Source organism: Brassica oleracea, chromosome C5 (assembly GCF_000695525.1).
Source record: "Brassica oleracea var. oleracea cultivar TO1000 chromosome C5, BOL, whole genome shotgun sequence".
NCBI lineage: Eukaryota > Viridiplantae > Streptophyta > Magnoliopsida > Brassicales > Brassicaceae > Brassica > Brassica oleracea.
This window is the reverse complement of record NC_027752.1, coordinates 2747800-2768070: the sequence shown is the minus strand read 5'-3', so window position 1 is coordinate 2768070 and position 20271 is coordinate 2747800. Positions and strand designations below refer to the sequence as shown.

The following is a 20271-nucleotide window of genomic DNA, read 5'->3' as shown; positions in this document are numbered from 1 at the left end:
AAACATTTTTTGAGTCTATATATTCTAGAAAGACAATATTACTAAAGGTCACACACATTACACAAGGACACACAAAGTCCAACGAAACTAGAAGCGTAGATCATCTTAATCATAGAAGTACTGCAGTTCAAAGTCCAAAATTTCGCTGAGGCTATGGTGACTGTAATCATCTTCTGGTATACTACCATCAGAGAAGTCGTCAGGGTAGCCATCTTCTGCTAAATTCACGGTCGCGTCAAATGGGTAATCATGGATCGGTTCATTAGGGCGTCTCACAACTTTGATCCTCTCGACACACCGCTTCTCCAGATCCCCAGCAAGGTTAACGTTGAAACAATTGCGTAAATCAAGATGTTCCAGGTTAGGACAGCTATCAAGAATGGCGTTTAAACCGGCTTCCGTTAATTTGTTCCCAAAAAGCTGGAGGTGGCGAAGTCCAGGCATTGTTTCAGCGATTGCTAGAGCAACATAATCACTCTTGTCTCTAGAATGACTGTAACCCACACAGTTTTCTTTCAATGTCGTCAGATTTGGACAAGACTGGCCTACAACTTTCAGAGTGTCTCCTAATGATGAGCAGTATCCTATAAATGAGCAGTCTGAAACCTCGAGTTCTTCAAGCAATGGGAGTTTCACGACTGCTTCGGCTAGTCCCTTGCTTGTTATTAGATTGCACATTGAAACTTTAATGCCTATAAGATTTCCTGAACTGCAAATAGTTGGGTGTAAAAGTTTTTTTTTTTTTTTGATCAAAAGTTGGGTGTAAAAGTTTAAAAACATAATCAAAGATAGGAACAAGAGCGATAAAAGATGCTAAACATTATTACAAAATATTTTTTTCCTAGCATCCCAATAACCTGAAGCTAACCATTAAGGCTTCTTCACTTTTAGAGGATCATTATTGCTGAAGACTGTTTCTTAGTTTTTTGTCTAAAAAAAAATTAAAAAACGAACCGCCAAGTAAAGTCCACGAACAGTGTAAGAAACACTCCAAAATAGATTCTTAATTCATAGCTTATGTGACGCAATAAAATCCCACTAAAAATTCCCACTATTAACCCCCGATAATGGTGGCCTAACAATAATAGGATCAAGTGGATGTTCTCTATTCCAAAATGGATAAAGTACAGAAACCTGAAAACATCACTTTGCCGGGCTTCTTCACTTAGAGTAAAAAAAATACTTATACTTGAGTAATTCATTTATTTTTGGATTAGAATCCAACTGGTCTAAGATCTTTCTTCATTTTAGTCAAAAAAAATTATTTCATGGCCAAACTCAGTCTTAACCCTAGAAGTAGCACACAGGAAAAAACATAGAGAGGGAGAGCAAGAGAGAACCTATGGGCGATGTAGCTGAGGAGAGAGTTAGTACAAAAGTTTCACAGATGGATCTCAACCAAGCCGCCCTTGGCTACGATCAACTGCATGGCAGCAAATTTTCTCATGATACTTGTGTTGCCAGGGATCAAGGCTACGCATCTCAATTTTACGCCACATCGAGGGGTCTTTACAGACGCTACGCCACGATCTGCACACTTTCTCTGCTTTTTCCACTATCTCAACCGCGCCAAGACGCTGAAGAATTAACGACGTCAGTTCCGGAGGAAGATCCGCCCAGTTTCTATGTTCTCCTTCCTTTATCATCGTTTGTAACAAAGAAGATGACGACGAGGAAGCCATTTTAATTCTATGGATGATCAAAATCCACAAGAGTGTAGCAGTTTCAATATATATCCTCGTTTGTAACTAACTTTTACAATCTGGTCCTCATGATTTTACATATTCACGAAACTAACATGGGGTTATCATTCTACATATTGGGTCTAGGCCTATTAAAAACTTATCCATACCAACTCAAAAAGCCTTGTTTCATTGTTTTGGGCCTAATTATGAAAATAAATATTTTAATAAAATACAAAATAGATGAAAATTTGAAAAAGACAATAATGAAAATAAAAGAGAATGACATGGATTGGACTAAAAGAAAAACATTTACAATGGCATTTGTGACTGAACGTTTTTATCGAAATATGTGTGTGGTTAAAAAGACGCACGATCCGATAGAGACACCACGTGTCCGAATGGGAAGGAAGTTCGTGAGACAGTGGTGGGTCACCCAAGAAAGAGAAAGAAGAACAAGTCTTCAGGGTAACGAGGGGTTTTACTGGTAATAGCCGGTTATTCGCTCTTCAGACACGTCCCGATGTTACTGGTATAAGACCCAGGGGGTTTAAGCCCTTTGTCACGTCCCGTACTCTTTTCTTGTTTCCACACAAACAAAAGGGTTTTTTCGTTTTCACAGAACTTCGACAACAAAAAATAAACAAAAAGAGAAAAGCCTTTCCTTATACCTTTCGTTAGAGACTTCGCCTGCCTTGTTTCGGAGAAAACGGTGAGAATCTTAATTGTTTTCGATCTGCTATTTTAGATTGCGTTTTCACTGTTACGAGCGAATAACAAAAGTTTTTTTTGGATGGGCGTCTATGTTGAATCTTCGTTTGTCAGAACCTGAAATGTGTTTTGCTTTCGTGAAAATGTATTCTAAATGTATTTTCTTGGTAATAGAAATTTCTGTCTGAACTATGTCTCTATTTTACTCTATAACATCAACTGTACGTTGCATTAGATCTTGGGTAATAGAAATGAGTTGGTTTCTAGCGAGGTTTTACAAAATGTCCTCTCTGAAATTGGAAATTTAGTGCTTGTTCACATATATAGAATGTGAGAATGACTTTATCGAATCTGTTGGTGAATATTCTAACTCATTAATGAATAAACCTAACTTGTCTTCCTGTCTAGGTTAATTAATCCGTGACAAAGCATTACATCCTTTTGTTGAATGTCTGAAACTTGTTCTTGAAATCATGGTGTTGCAAAGGAGGCTTGATTATGGATTCAATGGCTATGAGGTGCCTCCTACACCTCGAGCTACAAGATCACCAAGAGTAAATAGATTCATAAACTTTTGTCTGTTTCCAACATTTTTTAAGTACCATTGTAGGTTCTTCCCCTCTGATATGTCTGATTGTGTTTGTGAATTTTGCTAGAAGAGTGCTTTCAAGAAGAATCAAATATCTTCCTTCGATTTGTTGGCTGCAGTAGCTGGAGACCTTCTGCTTGAAAGTGGTGGCAATTCTTCTTCCTCAAGTAACAACGCCATAGGGGATGGTAATGAAGAAGATCAGTGTGCGGTTAAGACAGAACCGCTTTATGGCGGTGTTCAAAAGGTGGTAGAGGAGAGAAACTGTGATCACATTCATGACAATAATGCTGAAAGGAGATTCTTTGTCTCTGAGATCCTTCCAAAAACTCATGGAATGGAAAGCTTCGATAGATCTCCACCCCCTCCCAAAGATTTCCATTTTGGATCTACCTCTGGTGTAACTTCTGATTCCTCGGAGAAGCTTGGCACTCAAGAATTAGGTCAGAGTGTTTGTTTTAGGTCAGAGACTAACGATAAGATATCAATGCATGGGAGGCTAACAAATAATTGTGAACCAGAGTTAACAAGGAATGTTGTAGCCGAGGATAAGCATCATATAGGTAGTTGCTTCAAGAAACCAATTCCTCCTTCGGTATGCTCTGATGATGGTGAAAACTTCTCAGCACGTTACACAACAAAAACATTTAGGTCAACCCTTAGAATAGGAGATAGAAAAATAAAGAAAGTTTTGGCTTCAAAGTATTGTAAAGTCTCTTCAAAGCAGAAAGATACAACGGTTAATAATTCAGGTGAGCATATATTATGTTGTTTTTGACGATGTTTATGGTTTACTTATGTTTTTTTTCTAAATATGTTTAGACTTAGACCTGAAGCCTAGTTACTACAACAAGAAACCTTGTCTGAAAAGCTTAAGATCAGAGAGGAGATATCCAATCAAGAAAAGAAGATACTTTGATGGTTATACAGCTTCACAATCAGAAGAAACACCTAAAAAGGGTATAATCAGATGCTAGTAGTTTAAGCTTCAACCTCAAAGCTGCATCATGATGATTGATGAATGACTTTGAGCTTTGTTTTTTTTGAAGGTTCAGGTTTTATGTCAACCATAGCTTGTCAGAAGCAGCCAGCTTTACAATCAAGAGATTCTCACGGTATCTTTTTCTTTTAAGGTTCTATTGTTTCCATCACTCAAGAGTTTTGCATTGACTTTGTTAAATATTCTTTGATGTGCTTAGTGAAACTTGGAATCAAGTCATTTAAAGTTCCTGAACTTTTCATTGAAATTCCAGAGACTGCTACTGTTGGTTCGCTTAAGGTTTGAACTTTTTTGCTTAAGATAATTATTCATATTTTTGGATAATGATAAGCATTTTACTTATCTTCACTAGAGGACAGTGTTGGAAGCTGTGACCACCATACTTGAAGGTGGACTACGCATAGGTGTTCTTGTCCATGGAAAAAAAGTTAGAGACGACAGTAAAATGCTTCTTCAGAGTGGAATCTCTCTAGACACTCTCTCAGACACCTTAGGCTTTTGTCTTGAGCCCAATCCTCCACAATCCACAAAACCGCTGTCTCCTGAAGATTCTGATTGTGTCCGTCCATTTAATGTACCTCACTCTCTAACAAGGTAAGTCTTTCTCCAAATGTTAAGGTTTGCTTCGTATTTATTTGATGTATATTAAAATTATCATTTTCATAATGTGTTTGTCTGTCTATTAGGTGTCTTGCATCACAAGGGAAACATGCTAAACCTAGTAACTCTGTAGAAAGTGACCTTGACTCCAAACCCTCTGCACCAAATAGGGCCAAACCCGTCTACTCCAGAGCATTGATTCCTGTAGCTCCTCCTCTGCATGCTCAGGCTTTAAACGTAGTCCCACCTCGGAAACCTAAGCGGTCTGAGGTGGCTCAGCGCAGAATCCGTAGACCTTTCTCTGTTGCAGAAGTTGAGGTCCTTGTTCAAGCTGTGGAGAGACTTGGGACCGGAAGGTGATTGATTAATTTGTTAATGTTACACCAAACTCAAAGTCTTAATGGTCCAAGAAAGTAATAATATTGATGTGCATATCTATCTGCAGGTGGCGTGACGTAAAGCTGCGAGCGTTTGATAATGCAAAGCACCGGACTTATGTCGATTTGAAGGTAAAACAAAAAGAACATTATCTTATTTTACCGCTCATTATGTAAATGAGGTATGTTGCTTGTGCAAGAATTTATTATATTTAGATTTGATGTGAATGATAGGATAAGTGGAAAACGCTGGTGCACACAGCAAGAATATCGCCACAACAAAGGAGAGGTGAGCCAGTTCCACAGGAGCTCTTAGACAGGGTACTGATGGCTCATGCCTACTGGTCCCAGCAACAAGGGAAACAACAGTTGCTGGAGGGACCCCATAAGCTCGAGACCAGTCTTGGTCTATAGACTGGGAAAGAAATGTTATCTTCGCGGCGTGAAAATGGACGTTAGCGAGATGAAACTGATCTTTTTTACTTTCATATATACTTTTTTGTTTATTTGTTATGTTATGTATTTGAAAATATTCATTGTGTAAGGAAAAAAAGGAATGGAATGTGGTGAAGAAGGATATAGATGAAGATATGTGAAGTCTAATGTAATTGTCACAATGTTTGGTTAATAATAACATGTTTATTCCTTTTGTTGCCTTGCAAATTTTAGACCCTTAAGGTGTTTCAATCAGGAACTTGCATAAAGAGTTTTTTATTCAAATTTGTGAATTTATCAACAAATCCCTCGTATATCATCATAACTTGTTGGTTGATAGAGATGCATTTTGCTTGTGGATAAAGCGAAATATGTTGATCAGGTCATACATCATAAACTACCATTGTTGTTACATTAAATAGAGACATGTGGACCAAGACATAGACATGTGGGTTCAAACCTGGTATAATAGTATAATTATTGTGCTAATATATGGGTTAAAACCTAGTGAAATGTATGTTTTTAACCCAAAAAGGTGGTAGAGATGAAATGGGTACAAAGAAGCATCATTGAGAAATTATGAATGTGAAGATTGGGTCATTTTGAGATAGCTATTCACTCGTTATTATTAATAATGATACAAACAAGCATCAATGAAAATGATGAATGCGAAAAAGGAGATCAAGTGACTCCCTCGTACACACATGGAGATCACTGTATACAAGATTCCTTAACATTAAAAAAGAAGCTAGGGTTGATAGGAAATGGAATAAAAAAAAAAAAGAATATGCGGGAAGATTCTTTAGGATCTTATGGATCAATTGATAAATTACTAGAGGTGTCAGGTTCAATACTTCACATCCTTATGAAAAGTCGACATCATTGAGTAATCTTTTTGGATTGATGTGTTCATGTGGCTAGTCTCTAGCCATCATAAATGGATTAGGTTAAGAGGTAGTGGTTCTTGGACACTAGAGAATGATAATACGCTTGTAACGTAGCGTGTGTATAAGTATAGCATAAGAAAGTATTCTATGCTCACGCAAAGCTTATGTTGCATAAATATCTTATCTATTAAAACAGAAGTCACCATTTCTTTTTACGTGTGATTTTTTAAAAGAGAACCGTCTATTAGTCAATATATCATATATCATATATCATCATATAAACATAAACTGCATGCTTGGTTTAATCATGACTAACCAAAACTCACATATTGCTTCCAAAACTATTAATAAAACAATCGTAAAAGGGAAAACAAAAATAGTTTATCCAGAGCATTGAGAGACGAAGCAGAGATTGTGGAATCTGAAAACCAGTGGAAATCATTATCATCACCATGCTCGTCATAAGAACATCATCAGAAGCTTCGATGCCCAAACCATAATCCATAAATTGAAGGAAACCCAAACGCCTCTCTCCATGAGCGATTGGTCAAAGGGAATCTTCAAAGGAAGCAAAATCTCGGCATCATGAATCTCGCCTGAAACCTCAAATCCGACGCCGATCGGTCAAAAATCCGTGCCGTCACCTCTACTCTAGCTCTGAAGTCGACTCATCCGTTTCATCATTCGAAGCGATCTTCCCGATAAAATCTCAATTTCTCCGTTTCAGATTCTCCATTTTTCTTAAATGATAAGGGTTTTCAGTTTAAATTAAGGTTTATTATTAGGGTTTACAGTTAAAGAGCAGCAATTAAAGCATGGTATTATCCCCATAGCCATACTACATCCATATTGAGATTCTACTCTCTCTTTTCTTCTATCTTCGAGTCCTTTGGGTCTAAAGTTCATAAGTGTGTTTGTATGGTAATAGTGGATGCATACAACTCTCAGCTTTATGATATCTATATTATTTTTCTATCCAAAGATTATCTCTTTGCCACAAAAAAACGATTGGATGTAGACACTGGAGAGAGAGATTAACTTTCCTTTGATTGTAAGACACTAGAGCTGAAACTGACTGATGTGTAATCTGTTTCTTAGCTTCACACTGAAGATTCATGTATGAAGCTTCGAATTCTGATTTTGATTCTGTACTTATGTCTTAAGATTCTGATTAATGAAGTGTTGCAATGATTACTTGATGTTTCTTGATTATACCTTGAATTCACAATAATTAGACAATGAAAAAAGTAATAAGAAATATGTGACATAAAACTGGTTATGCTTTGTATTTGTGGTTAAGAACCTCATTTGTTATTTGGGTCTGTGTGTGTGTGTTTATGTTAGAAAGATGCTGATTATGAAGATTAGTTTTGTCAGCCACGATTTCGATTTGGTTTTAAGCCCTGAAGAAAGGATTGAAAGTAGCTACCAAGAAGACAATATCATCTCAATTTGTTTTTAAGTTTTTTTTTGTACATTCGCAAGTTTTATGGGTTTTACTTTTCTTAAGTTTCTGTTATGTTTTTGATATTTTCAGGAGAGTAACGAACCCTCTATTTGAGAGAAGACCTGAGCAATTTGGTATCGGTGGACCTCTTCCTCCCAAGAAGGATCTTACTTACTACTTCAAATGACCAAAGGCAGTCCATCTTCAAAGGCAGAAGACGATCCTTACAGAGGTTGAAGGTCCCACCAGCGATCAATCAGCTCACTAAGACTCGACAAGGATCTTGATAAAGTCTATTACATAATTTCAATATTGATTTTAAAATTGTTTATTGCATAATTTCACTATATTAGTTGTATCTGCTGATTGAAACTAACAGAATATTGCACTGATGTATCAGTGAACATGCTCTTTGTGTTTGTGGAACCTTCCTCGACTCTCCTAGCACATATGTGTAGCACAAGTAACAATCTATTGTATATCACATATGCAAGAATCTTGATACAACAATTAGTGATAATGTTTTACAGCTTTGGTATTTTGACTTTGATGTATGCTGGTATCACTGTTATGGGTGTGATCGTCTGCATCTTTAGATTGGTATGAAACAATTACGTTTGTGATGTTTTTAATTAATAAAGATTAGAAATTTTTGATATCTCCATATGCAAAACTAATCTTCATAAAGGAACATGATGAGGTTCTCCGTGTAACATTTTCTATTAATAAAAGATTGGCAAGGTGTGAATATATTAAGATTTAAGATCAAATTAACAACAACTAGGAGGAAAATAGTAGATTTTTTTTTTGACCAGTCTAATAAAAACTATGAATGAAATATTTGAAAAAATATTGGTAAATTTTCAGGTTAGTAAAATCCAGTCCAAATTATTGTTAAAATTATAAATAATATATTAAATAAATAATTTTGTATATACACATTTATATACCAGCGCGAGTGCAAATTTTTTTTGGATGGTTCGACTAGATAGCACTTCAGTTATTTGAACTCCAATAATATATATCATCAACAAATACAACTTATAAACAATTAAAACATATAAACAACCATTATTGTTAAACATAAAAAACAAAAGAACATATGTGCGGTTGTGCGGATTAATGTCTAATCTATTCTATTAAAATGCAGCTCATGATTTTTTTTACGTGTGATTTTTTTTAATTTGGATCTTCTTTAGAAATTTTATTAAACGTATTTTATTAAAACTAATAACACATATAATCTTTGAACTACTTTAATCATAATATCTTTTGATATCTTTTCATTTTAAATATAAAAACATATTTTTTAAAAGGGTCAAAGAGTCTGTTTGAAAATATTTTAACAAGATCTTAATTTTCAAAAATTATATGTAAATATTTTCACTAATTTTGTAATTAGTTTTAAAATATTATTATACATTAATATATCCAGTTATCGTTTATAAAATAAAAAATAAAAGATTATGTCATATTTTTATCTATTATATAATCATAATCAATTGTATTAAAAGAAATTTATTATATTGAGGTAAATATGGTAAAATGATAATGTTTTACAGTTTTGGTATTTTGACTTTGATGTATGCTGGTATCACTGTTATGGGTGATGATTATAAATATTTTTATGAGCTAAATATGGTAAAATTATATTAAATTTATATATAATTTATTTTCATAATTATAAATATTTATGTTCAAAAATATAATACATTGGTAAGACGGGTTAACATTAGCAAACTATATAATACATGTATAAAAATTGACATGTATTTCATTTAAGATAATATAATCAATCATGTTAAAATAAAATTATTATATTGAACTAAAAATGATAAATTTATATTAAACTGATAAATTTATATTAAATTGATAAATTTATATTAAATTGATAAATTTATAAATTTAACTTTTCCTAAATATGTATTCATGTTAAAAATATAATAAGATGACAAAACGACTTAACATTAGCAAACTATATAATACATGTATAAAATTAAGATTTTTCTATATACAATAATATATTATTTAAAATGTATAAAAATAAAAAAATAAAGAAATCAAGCTTTGAAAGGCGGATTATAATTTAGCATAAATCAAATACAAAATAATTTTCAAATATGTGGTTTATGCATATATTAATTTTTTTTTAATAATTAAATGCAAATACAATAAGATAAATATATAATAAGAATCAATAAATACATATAACGTTTTAAACAATCGATTAACTATAAAATATAAATTATTAAATTATTAAATATTGTATCTGAAATAGTTATATAAACATTTAAATATATGATTATATTTTTAAAAATGTATACTACTAACAATCTAAAATTAATATCTACGTATATAAAACTGAAAACAAACATCCGCGCGGATCGAGATCTAGTATAATAATAAAAAAACTAACTTCAACAAATGTCTTGTTTACAAAGCTCTACTGCATCAGGGACAAACAATTTTTTTTTTTTTGGTAACTTGGACAAACAAAATTTGCTGCAAGTAATCTTACAAGATATTGTGCATACTGATGCATTAATCTCAAAAAGTAGTAATATCCTATGAAAACTGTAGTTAAATGTAAATTCCAGGCAAAGAGATATAATCAGAAATAATGAAAATTTTCAAACCTGCAAAAACTCCATGAAATTTGATTATTTTGTAACTCTAAACCATATTGACATACACCGATCGTGGTTTAAATTGAAGTTTCCAATTATTAATTGAACCAGGAAACATCGTTCTGAAAATATAAGAAATAATCAAATCCAAGTAACTTTCGTTACTACTATTTCCAAGATTCCTAATGAAAAAAAAACTATTAACAAAACAATCCTAAAAGGTTAAGTATTTAATTAGATACAGAAACAAATCATCGTACTCAAACGTGACACCCACTCGATTTCGAGTTTTATCATAGTACAAAATTACAAATATTAAATGGTCTGAATCTCACAATGTTACAACGTATATGTCAGAATGACATTGTGAGAGATCAGATCTGGATGTGGTTTCTGTTACTTGTTGTGCATTATACTCCCTTCCTGAAAATAAGATTTTCTAGAATATGAACGTTTATTAAGAATTTAATAAATGTTTATAATTTAATTTATTTTTTACTTTATTATACATTTTCTAATAACTTTCCACCAATGAAATTTAATCAATTCAAATATTCTGAATTAATGTTTCTCAAAAGTGTAAAAAAGTACCTTAACAATATAAAAAATCTATCTTTGTGGAACAAGAAAAAAATCTAAAACATCTTACTTTCGGGAACGGAGATAGTATAATACTAATAGTTATCTTTCACTTTTTATTTATTTTCGGGAGTCGTTTGCTTGTAAATATGTACTTATGAGCAACATTTCTAATAAATTCGTACAAATCAAATAATCAATTCCACCTATTACGAATCTCTATTAATCTTGCTCCCTAAGTTTTACACATCACATGAAAGTGTTGGAATCAAATTAATGATTTTTTTTTTGTAGGATACATTTGACTTTACATTAAAATGAGAATAAAACGGGAGTTGATAAGTACATATAGTATATAGAGTATTTTTAGTGTAATCAGATAAACTGTGGCTATCTAAAGCGACCAAAACTTGTGATTTGTATTAATGTCCCTATCATGGTATAATAATCCTGATTTTAATATAATTTGATACATTATATATATAGGATTCACATCAACTGATGGTTTGTATTTAATTTCATCGCATCTTTAAGAATATCTAACATGGTCAAAGTCAGAACCTTCCCAAACTATTTCAACCCCTACATAAAGTTGAAATCAGAAATGTTATTTACTTATTATGAATTCGTCTACTTAGATTAATTTTGGAATCGTGGCCACTTCTTAATTAATGCCACAACAATAAATATTTCAACCACTTGTCATAAAAGGTAAGAGCTTATTAACTTTTCTGTTGATTGATTAATTAACATGACAGTCACTACCGAAACCCAAAAAAAAAAGAATAAAATAAAAGGAGGTGGGCCCAAGCCCACCAATAAGAACACTTAAGACAGGTTAAAAGGAGCAGACAAATAATAGTTTTGAATTCTCGGACAAATCGCACGACTGGTCTTGTCCCCCTAGCGTATCCCACGAAACTTTCTTCCTTTCACGCATAGCAATATCCAATCGCAGCCTTCACGTTGCGCAAAGTTGACGCCTTTTTTTGCATCCTAGTTGTCCCATCTCTTCTTCAAATGTAAAGTGTTGTTCCGAGTTCTCATCTGCTTCACACAGATTCGTTACTGAATCTTTGTGTTCTGTTTTGAATCAAGTTCAGTGAACTAGCTAGGGTTTCTCTTATGGAATCGAACTTCTCTGGAACGGTCAACGGTTTCAAGTATTATGATGTTGGTTTCTTACCAAATCAGAATCCTAATCTCGGCTTCGGTGTTCCTTCCTCCAGCGACTTCGATCTCCGTTTGGATCATTGGGTTCCAGCAACACAACAAGATCAAGGTTTTGATCTTCATCATCAACAACAGTACTCTCCTCCGGCTGATGAGATTGACTCCGAGAATACCCTCTTGAAATACGTAAACCAGCTCCTCATGGAAGGGACTCTCGCCGAGGAGCAGACTACGTTCTACGATTCTTTGGCTCTACGACAAACCGAGCAAATGTTGCAGCAAGTCATAAGCGACTCACAAGCTCAATCTACGTATACTATTCCTGCTAATTCGATTACTAGTAGTAGTACTACTGGTGGTGGTAGTAGTTACTGGAGCAGTACTAGCAATTCTAGTGTCGGAGGCCAAGTGTTGTATGATGATGATGCTGTTGGTGATTCTGGTGTTATTTCGTTTCAAGGACCAAACACTTTGCGTGGATTCACACAGCCAACGAGTGAGATTCTCGTCGGGAGCATGTTTACTGATACAGATTCAGTTAACCAGTTCAAGAGAGGCCTTGAGGAAGCTAGCAAGTTTCTTCCTAACACCGATCAATGGATCTTCAATCCCGATCACGAGGTGAAAGAAGAGAGAGGATTGTCAGCTAGGAAAAATCGTCACCGGCGGGAAGAAGAAGAAGAAGATCTAGAGGAAGCTAGGAGCAGCAAACAATCTGCTTTGACGGTTGTCGAAGATATTAAACTAACAGAGCTCTTTGACAAAGTCCTCCTTCTCGACGGCGAAAGCGATCCGCAAGTCATCGAAGAAGGCGACAGCGTTTCAAGCAAGCCTCAGGTCGCCAAGAAAGAAGGAGGCCGCACCAAAAAGAAGAGCCAAACATTTGATTTCCGCACGCTTCTCACTCTATGCGCGCAATCCATTTCAGCAGGGGACAAGATCACAGCCGACGATTTGCTGAGACAAATAAGGAAACAATGCACGCCTCTGGGCGACGCGTCCCAGAGGCTGGCTTACTTCTTCGCCAAGGCGCTCCAGGCGCGTCTCGAAGGTAGCTCTGGATCCACGATCCAGAGCTACTACGACTCCATCGCCTCCAAGAAACGAACGGCCGCTCAGACTCTTAAGTCCTACCACGTGTTCTTGTCCGCGTCTCCCTTCATGACTTTGATGTACTTCTACTCAAACAAGATGATTCTCGACGCTGCGAAAGACGCTTCCGTGCTTCACGTGATAGACTTTGGGATCCTCTACGGTTTCCAGTGGCCTATGTTTATACAGAATATATCAAAAAGCAAGACCGGGCCGAGGAAGCTACGGATAACGGGTGTAGAGATTCCTCAGAACGGGTTCCGTCCTACGGAGAGGATAGATGATACGGGACGGAGACTCACGGAGTATTGCAAACGGTTCGGTGTTCCGTTTGAGTATAACGCTATCGCGTCCAGGAACTGGGAGACGATACGGTTGGAAGAGTTCAAGATCCGACCAAACGAAGTTCTCGCGGTTAACACTGCTCTCAGGCTCAAGAACCTTAGGGACGTGACTCCGGGAGGGGAAGAGGATTGTCCTAGAGACGCGTTCTTGAAACTGATCAGAGACATGAAGCCTGACGTGTTCCTCAGCTCGACGGTCAACGGGTCTTTCAACGCCCCGTTCTTCACGACGAGGTTCAAAGAAGCTTTGTTTCATTACTCGTCGCTGTTAGACATGTTTGGTTCGACTCTTTCCAAGGAGAACCCGGAGAGGATACATTTCGAAGGGGAGTTTTACGGGAGGGAAGTGATGAACGTGATCGCTTGCGAAGGAGTGGATAGGGTTGAGAGGCCGGAGACTTACAAGCAGTGGCAGGTGAGGATGATGAGGGCTGGGTTTAAGCAGAAGCCTGTGGAGGGAGAGCTTGTGGAGTCGTTTAGGGTGAAGATGAAGAAGTGGGGTTACCATAAAAACTTTGTGCTTGATGAAGATAGTAACTGGTTCTTGCAGGGCTGGAAAGGTCGCATCCTGTTCTCTTCTTCTTGTTGGGTCCCTTCTTAGCTTTTGTATTTATGTTTTGTTTGTTTCTTCTTCTACTTGGTTGGTTTTCCTTTGCTCTGCAACGTGACATTTTATGTATCACATGTTGAAAGCAATAAGAGGTTAACTGAATTTTTAGTACAGAAACTAAATCAAACTAGGTGTTGAAGGCTACATGTTTAATAAATCAAAAGCGTTATGATGATTATTAAAAACTTGTATCTAGTAGATAGATGAAACATGAAGAGATACATTATCATTATTGCCTTCACTATAATTTACATTGATTATAACCGGTTTGGTCTTCTCAATTATAACCCAACCGGTTATTCATCATATCAAATATTATTCAAATTAGGGTGTCAATTTGGACTCTCTCAGCCGGATCCAAACCCGCTAAACCCGTAAATATTTGAGCCCGGCCTGGCCAGACAATATTTTGGACTTAGAATTCAAAGTCCGGCCCGGCTCTTATAGGGTTGTAGGGCTTTTCAAGTTTTGGGGCTTTTCAAAAAATAATTTGTTATTGTCAGTTCCATCGTTTTAATACATGTAATTCTACACTATTAAAGCACTGCACCTGTCTTTTCAATATATTTACAACCAAATATCATTGTATTTTTCATTTTTTTTAAATGTCGCCAATAAGTTTATGACCAATCAGAATCCATCGATTATTATAGCCCATCACACATGTTTAATCCCGCTGCCGAATAAACCCTATATTTTTTTAATCCAAACAGAAATTATTGTTCAGCCCAATTTTGTTAACTTATAGAGAGTCATCATTCATGAAATTAATATAGAGACTTCGTACCAATCTTGATAAAAAACCATAGCTCAAAGATTATTATCAAGTATTATGAATTATGAATATAATACAAAAAGAGAAGTTATATTTTCAATACTATAGATGACACATATATATACATTATATTTTAATATTTCAAATCAAAAATATTAAAATAAATATATTTGACCACAAGTTACTATGGTATATTTCGTATTTCTTAAAACAATATTTATTTAAAAATCAATTTATTTTTAAAACAACCAATAATCTAAATTTATATAATTTTTTTATATATAGTTTGGATACCATATCTATTCTAACTATAAACTTTCAAATCATCCCCTACTTTTCGATCGTAATGATTTTAAAAAGATAAATTTACTATTAAATTTTGGCAAGTATTAATAATTGAAACAACATTATATTCCCTATATGATTTTCCGACTTAAAAGATGGAAGGTACGATTTAGCTACAATCATGGTGCAAGTAAATGTATAACCAAATATAGAAAACGAATATACGCTTAAGCTACATTCACGGTTAAAAAAAATTCAATGTATAATTATATTGTGTCTATAATACTCACATAATATCTTAGATTTTAAATTGGTAACTAAATTTACTATTATTAATTACTACTATTAACTAGAAAATCTCACCAAGATTTAGAGTATTCCACAAGTTTTCGACAAAACCTAAACAACTCTCCCTATCTCCTGATAATATAAAAAAATGAAACCAATTAATATTTTAACTCTTTCAAAACTTCTCATTATTATATTTATATATCAATACTTATCATCCTAATTATATAAAACAACTACTACACATATAACATAAAAACACTTATTGAAAAATATACATGTTATAAATATAATATGTTAAAAATATATTTCAAAAAGAGACAATTCTGTGCTTTGAAAACGCGGGTCAAAATCTAGTTTTTATTAAAAAAAACACTTTCATTTTTCTGTTTTAAAATATAAAATGAGTTTAATTTTTTTTCTTTAATATCAAAAATGTATTTTACTTTTTCGTATACTTTAAAACATATTATAAATAAACCAAATTTAATAAGATTTAAATAATCAAATATAAATTAAAACTAAATATATAAGAGAACAAAATTTATGATAAACATAGTCAAACGTTTCATAATTTGTATTTTGAAATTAAAAAAAAAACATGTTGTACATAAAAGAAGAAAGTACATTGTAAAATTTAAAATGTGGTATTTGTAATGAACAAATAATAAAGTGCATTAACAACTTTTATATTTGTTTTATTAGAGTTTGAATAAAAATATTAAAATAATATGTCAATACTAATGATGATTTTGAAATAATATTTAAGACAAAGTATAAAATTTTGGGTTTTCGAACCGGCGGCTCTAGTCCAAACGGACTTAAGCCCGAAATATCAAAGCCCAAATGGACTTAGCACAAAGACCTAGTCTTTTGGACTTTAAAATTAAACCCAAACCTGTAGTTTTTAGGGCCGGATGGTTTTAGGTTGTGGGCTCCGTCCCTCTAATTCAAATCAACTCCAAACCGTGGCTCGGTATCTAGTCCGGTAAATATATGAAAATAGGTTAAGATAAATAAAGAGTTATTAACACAAATGGACACTTTATGTGTTTTTATTACAGCATAGAGCACATAGTGCTACTGAGACACTTTTAAGTGGTTAAAGACTCATTTCTCCTCCCAAAAGCGAAACCAGATATGGGCATATCAGTAAAAGCACATTTTTGTTCTGGTTAGGTTGGTTAGTGGCTTCAAATTTTGAAAAAAACCAGGGTTGTGGTGGTGGTCTCGAGAAGAAGTTTAATTTGTTTAATAAACAAACTTGGGTCCCTCAAAAAAATTAGTTTCCATTATTTTTCATTTCTCTTTCATAAATTGAAAGTGCGTTTCCGGGAGAGAAATCGACGGACGAAGTTGCTGACGTCGGACTATTTAATGGAGGATTCAGGCGAATCAAACAATGACGGCAAGAAGCGAGCAGGGAAAGAGAAATCCGATAGAGAGTTTTTAATATGTCTCCTGCTCATTCCACGCTGCATCGTCCCCTCCGTCGTGCTCTGCAAGCCGTGAACCGCTCTTCTGTCATCACCAGAAGCCGCGACCTCAGAGCCTCTCTCTTCAGCATGAAATCAAGCCACGATCTCTTCATCTCCGCCGCGATTCTGAATACCATTTCAGATTGACTCCATACTTATTAATTGTGCAGCCTAGACCTTCACACAAAAATTGGATGATTTAAGATGAAACAATGGTTGATGGCGGTGAAATTTTGCAGAAACCCTAAAGCAAGTCATGAAGGAGAAGATGAGTTAATTACAACTTTGCCATTAATGAAAAAAAAGTAACAAAAATGATTTATGTGAATTATAAGATTAATGACGATTTGCATAAAAGTAATTAGATATTAATGAAAATCAAGATTTACTAAAGATCATACAAAAGGTCGAACTGAAAAATGTGAACATATGTACATGTGTATATGTGTACAACAATTACTTGTGTATATATGTACACATGTACAGATGTTCACATGTGTACAATTCACATGTGTACAACGATTAGTTGTGTATATGTTACATATGTACACAATGGTACTAGTAGTTGAGTTTCTCCTCTAAGTAAACATATGTACACGATGGTGAACTTGTAATTTAGGCAACATAATCTTGATAAGAAATGGTTAAGCTTAACTTTAATTTATCATTCAGCTTAACTGGTTAAGAATGTTGCATATCAAAGGTTTTATATTTCTATATTACATATTAGATGTAATAACTAGTTAAGAATGTTGCATAGTTAAGTATCCACATGTACACATAATCTCCATCAAGTACATATTATTAGCGATGCACGTGTACATTGTTTGTAAAACTGACATAGTTGTACACGTGGACAACTATTATCACAGTGCCGGAATGTACAAGCAAGTGGTTCTGGAAATCAAAATAAATCCAGGAGTGCAAATTGTTGAATTTGGAAGACTAACTATAATTTTTTGGTATATTCGAAATTTTAAATCCGCGTGTACAAATTCTTGAATCAAAAAAGAAAATTACATGTGGTTGTGTAATTTTTTAGCCAAATTCATGAATTTATAAGAGAAAATATAATTTAGTTGATGGTAGGAACATATATGTGTGCGGGTGGTTGTGTACATGGGTGTATAGGTATGTCCAAAAAGAAGAAGGATGGAGGTGAGTGAATGCGCTATCGAAGAAGAAGGTCTGGTGTATATATGATTCACTACGGTCAGATTGTTCGAGGATGATGTTTTGATTTGGCTAGAACATATGTGTATTGTTGTTTTGTGTATACGAATTGTAGCTTGTATCTTAGCATAGTTGTACATGTGGACAGCTCGTAGCTCCATGATGTACAATTGACATAGTTGTACACGTGGACAGCTCGTAGCTTAGTTCTGCAGTGTACTAGCAAGTGATTCTGAAAATCTAACTCCGTAGGAAACTGTAAGGACTGTGAATGTGTAATTTTGTTACCAATTTTCCATAACTCATAGAATTAGTCAGTAGAAACATGGTTAATATAATGTAGTTGATGGGAAGAGCGTACATGTGTACGGTTGAGGCAGTGTACATGGGTGTATAGGTAGATGAGGTTTCTGAACCAGCGTAACCAAGTTAGACAAAATGTCCAGAATAGAAATCCGCGAATTGATTAAAGTTTGTGGGTTAAAAGTAAAACCAATACATATTAAAGAAATTTATTCCATTCGCCGATGATAATCCTACAATGGACCATCCGCCATGGAAAGTACCTACAAGAAGTGAGAGGGTTGTTGTTGAAAGAGTTAGAAACTCATAGTTACAGTAAAAGACATTGACAAAACAAGGTTAATTAGCTCACAAACCACAACTTATGATCTAATAATCAGGTTTTGATTTTTGATTAATTATCTTGTTAACTTTGTGGGTGATGAAAAATGAAGAGGTAAGAGACGAGAATGATAGGGGGAAAGAAAATGGTGAATTGTAAAATTTGATCTGGACCGTCAGAAATAAGAAGTAGATCTAATGGTGGTTGTTAAAAGTTTGATATGTGTCTTGTCTAGATTTGTAATATTAAATCTCAGTTTTTGGCGATAAAAGAAGATCGACGGTTGGGAGTAAATCTCGTCAAAAAAATCATTAGGAAGGAACTTTATATTTGGTATGTAACGAAAAAGGAAAATGGTTAGTTAGGATCCAACACTAATTGTTAGAGAAAGTATGTATGTATAATAATGTGTCCTAAGGTGTAATTAAAGTTAACGAAAGTGTCCTAAAATGTAAATCTTTGTAAATAAATGGAACCGTATTGAATTAAGAAGCCACATTATAAACGGCCCATCTACTTAAACTCAAGTCAAGTCAAGTGTGTGTCAACATTTCCACCTGAATTCACCTACGCTTTGCCACGTAGCATTATGTTCTTCCACGTGTCAGTTTCTATACCGCAAGTACAATACAACCCCTAGCAACTTCCAGAGCAAGCTACGTCTCACAAAGAAAACCAGAGTACTAAAGAAGCAATTAAAGACTCTTAATCAAGAGAAGTTAGCAGAAGAGTGCGAGAGAATAGAAGAAGAAATGGATAAAGGGTTTGGTTGCTACGACAGCGGGAAGGTGGTGGTTGATGATGACTATGACGTGGGATGCAAGACGCCTACACGTGACGAATGCAGGATACCAGCTTATCCACTGTGTCCGCCGCCCGTGAGAAGGAAAAGATCGATAGTCCTTGGAAAGAACGTGGAGCCACCGAAGAACGGTTACTTTCAGCCCCCGGATCTAGAGCTGTTCTTTACAGCGGCTGCAGCCTCCAGACGGCAAGAAAGCTGCGCTTAGGCTGCTAACCCTCTTTAGTTTATTATCTATATAAGTAGTCCCGTTCCTGGATGGATTGAGTTTTTGTTTGTAAACGGGGTCGAGTTTGAATGCGGTTTATGTATATATTTGCGCACGTCATGTGAAGCCTAGGCTTTTGTGATGTATATTGATAAGGATTGGCGGAGCAGTGTTTGTATGATCTTGATTTGTGTTAAGCTTGTGTGGTTTTAGTGTTTTTCCTTTCACTTTTTGTTTGTTTTATGTCGGACTGGGCTCTGATTATCCTCTTTCTTTGTATATAGGCGGTCTTTGTGTTAGTATCTGTAGTAGTATTGGACTTTATATATAGAGTTATTCTTGGGTTCACCCCCTAGGGTGAACCTTTAGGTTCACCAACCAATAGAAAGTTGTCATTTTAAATCTAGTATCTTTTAATTAAGGAAACCAAATAACTTGCAAATTATATTATTTTTTCAAAATAAAATTTAAAAATAAATAAAAA

The 20271-nt window shown here is 34.6% G+C and overlaps 3 protein-coding genes across 5 annotated transcripts; 2 read left to right on the top strand and 1 right to left on the bottom strand.

Annotated features, from left to right (window-relative positions):
* Positions 1 to 36: 36 nt before the first annotated feature.
* Positions 37 to 1682, bottom strand: LOC106293676 (putative F-box/LRR-repeat protein 9). Its single transcript, XM_013729340.1, is given in 3 exon segments — positions 37 to 709; positions 1341 to 1408; positions 1410 to 1682. Coding segments are annotated over 3 exon segments (945 nt in total). The 3' UTR covers positions 37 to 105.
* Positions 1683 to 2264: 582 nt separating this feature from the next.
* LOC106293586 (telomere repeat-binding protein 5-like) lies at positions 2265 to 5528 on the top strand. 3 transcript variants are annotated; one of them, XM_013729265.1, is made up of 10 exons: positions 2265 to 2394; positions 2802 to 2947; positions 3050 to 3734; positions 3805 to 3942; positions 4038 to 4097; positions 4182 to 4261; positions 4335 to 4576; positions 4669 to 4938; positions 5028 to 5091; positions 5194 to 5528. In XM_013729265.1, exons 2-10 carry the CDS (start codon positions 2867 to 2869, stop codon positions 5371 to 5373), a joined length of 1800 nt encoding a protein of 599 aa, XP_013584719.1. In that variant the 5' UTR covers positions 2265 to 2394; positions 2802 to 2866; the 3' UTR covers positions 5374 to 5528. The 3 variants fall into 3 exon arrangements, with proteins under 3 accessions (XP_013584719.1, XP_013584718.1, XP_013584720.1); XM_013729264.1 differs by having other exon boundaries at positions 4032 to 4097; XM_013729266.1 differs by having other exon boundaries at positions 4032 to 4097; positions 5176 to 5229.
* Positions 5529 to 11704: 6176 nt separating this feature from the next.
* LOC106292642 (scarecrow-like protein 31) lies at positions 11705 to 14203 on the top strand. The gene has a single exon (XM_013728271.1). It carries the CDS (start codon positions 12060 to 12062, stop codon positions 14142 to 14144), a length of 2085 nt encoding a protein of 694 aa, XP_013583725.1. The 5' UTR covers positions 11705 to 12059; the 3' UTR covers positions 14145 to 14203.
* Positions 14204 to 20271: the final 6068 nt, after the last annotated feature.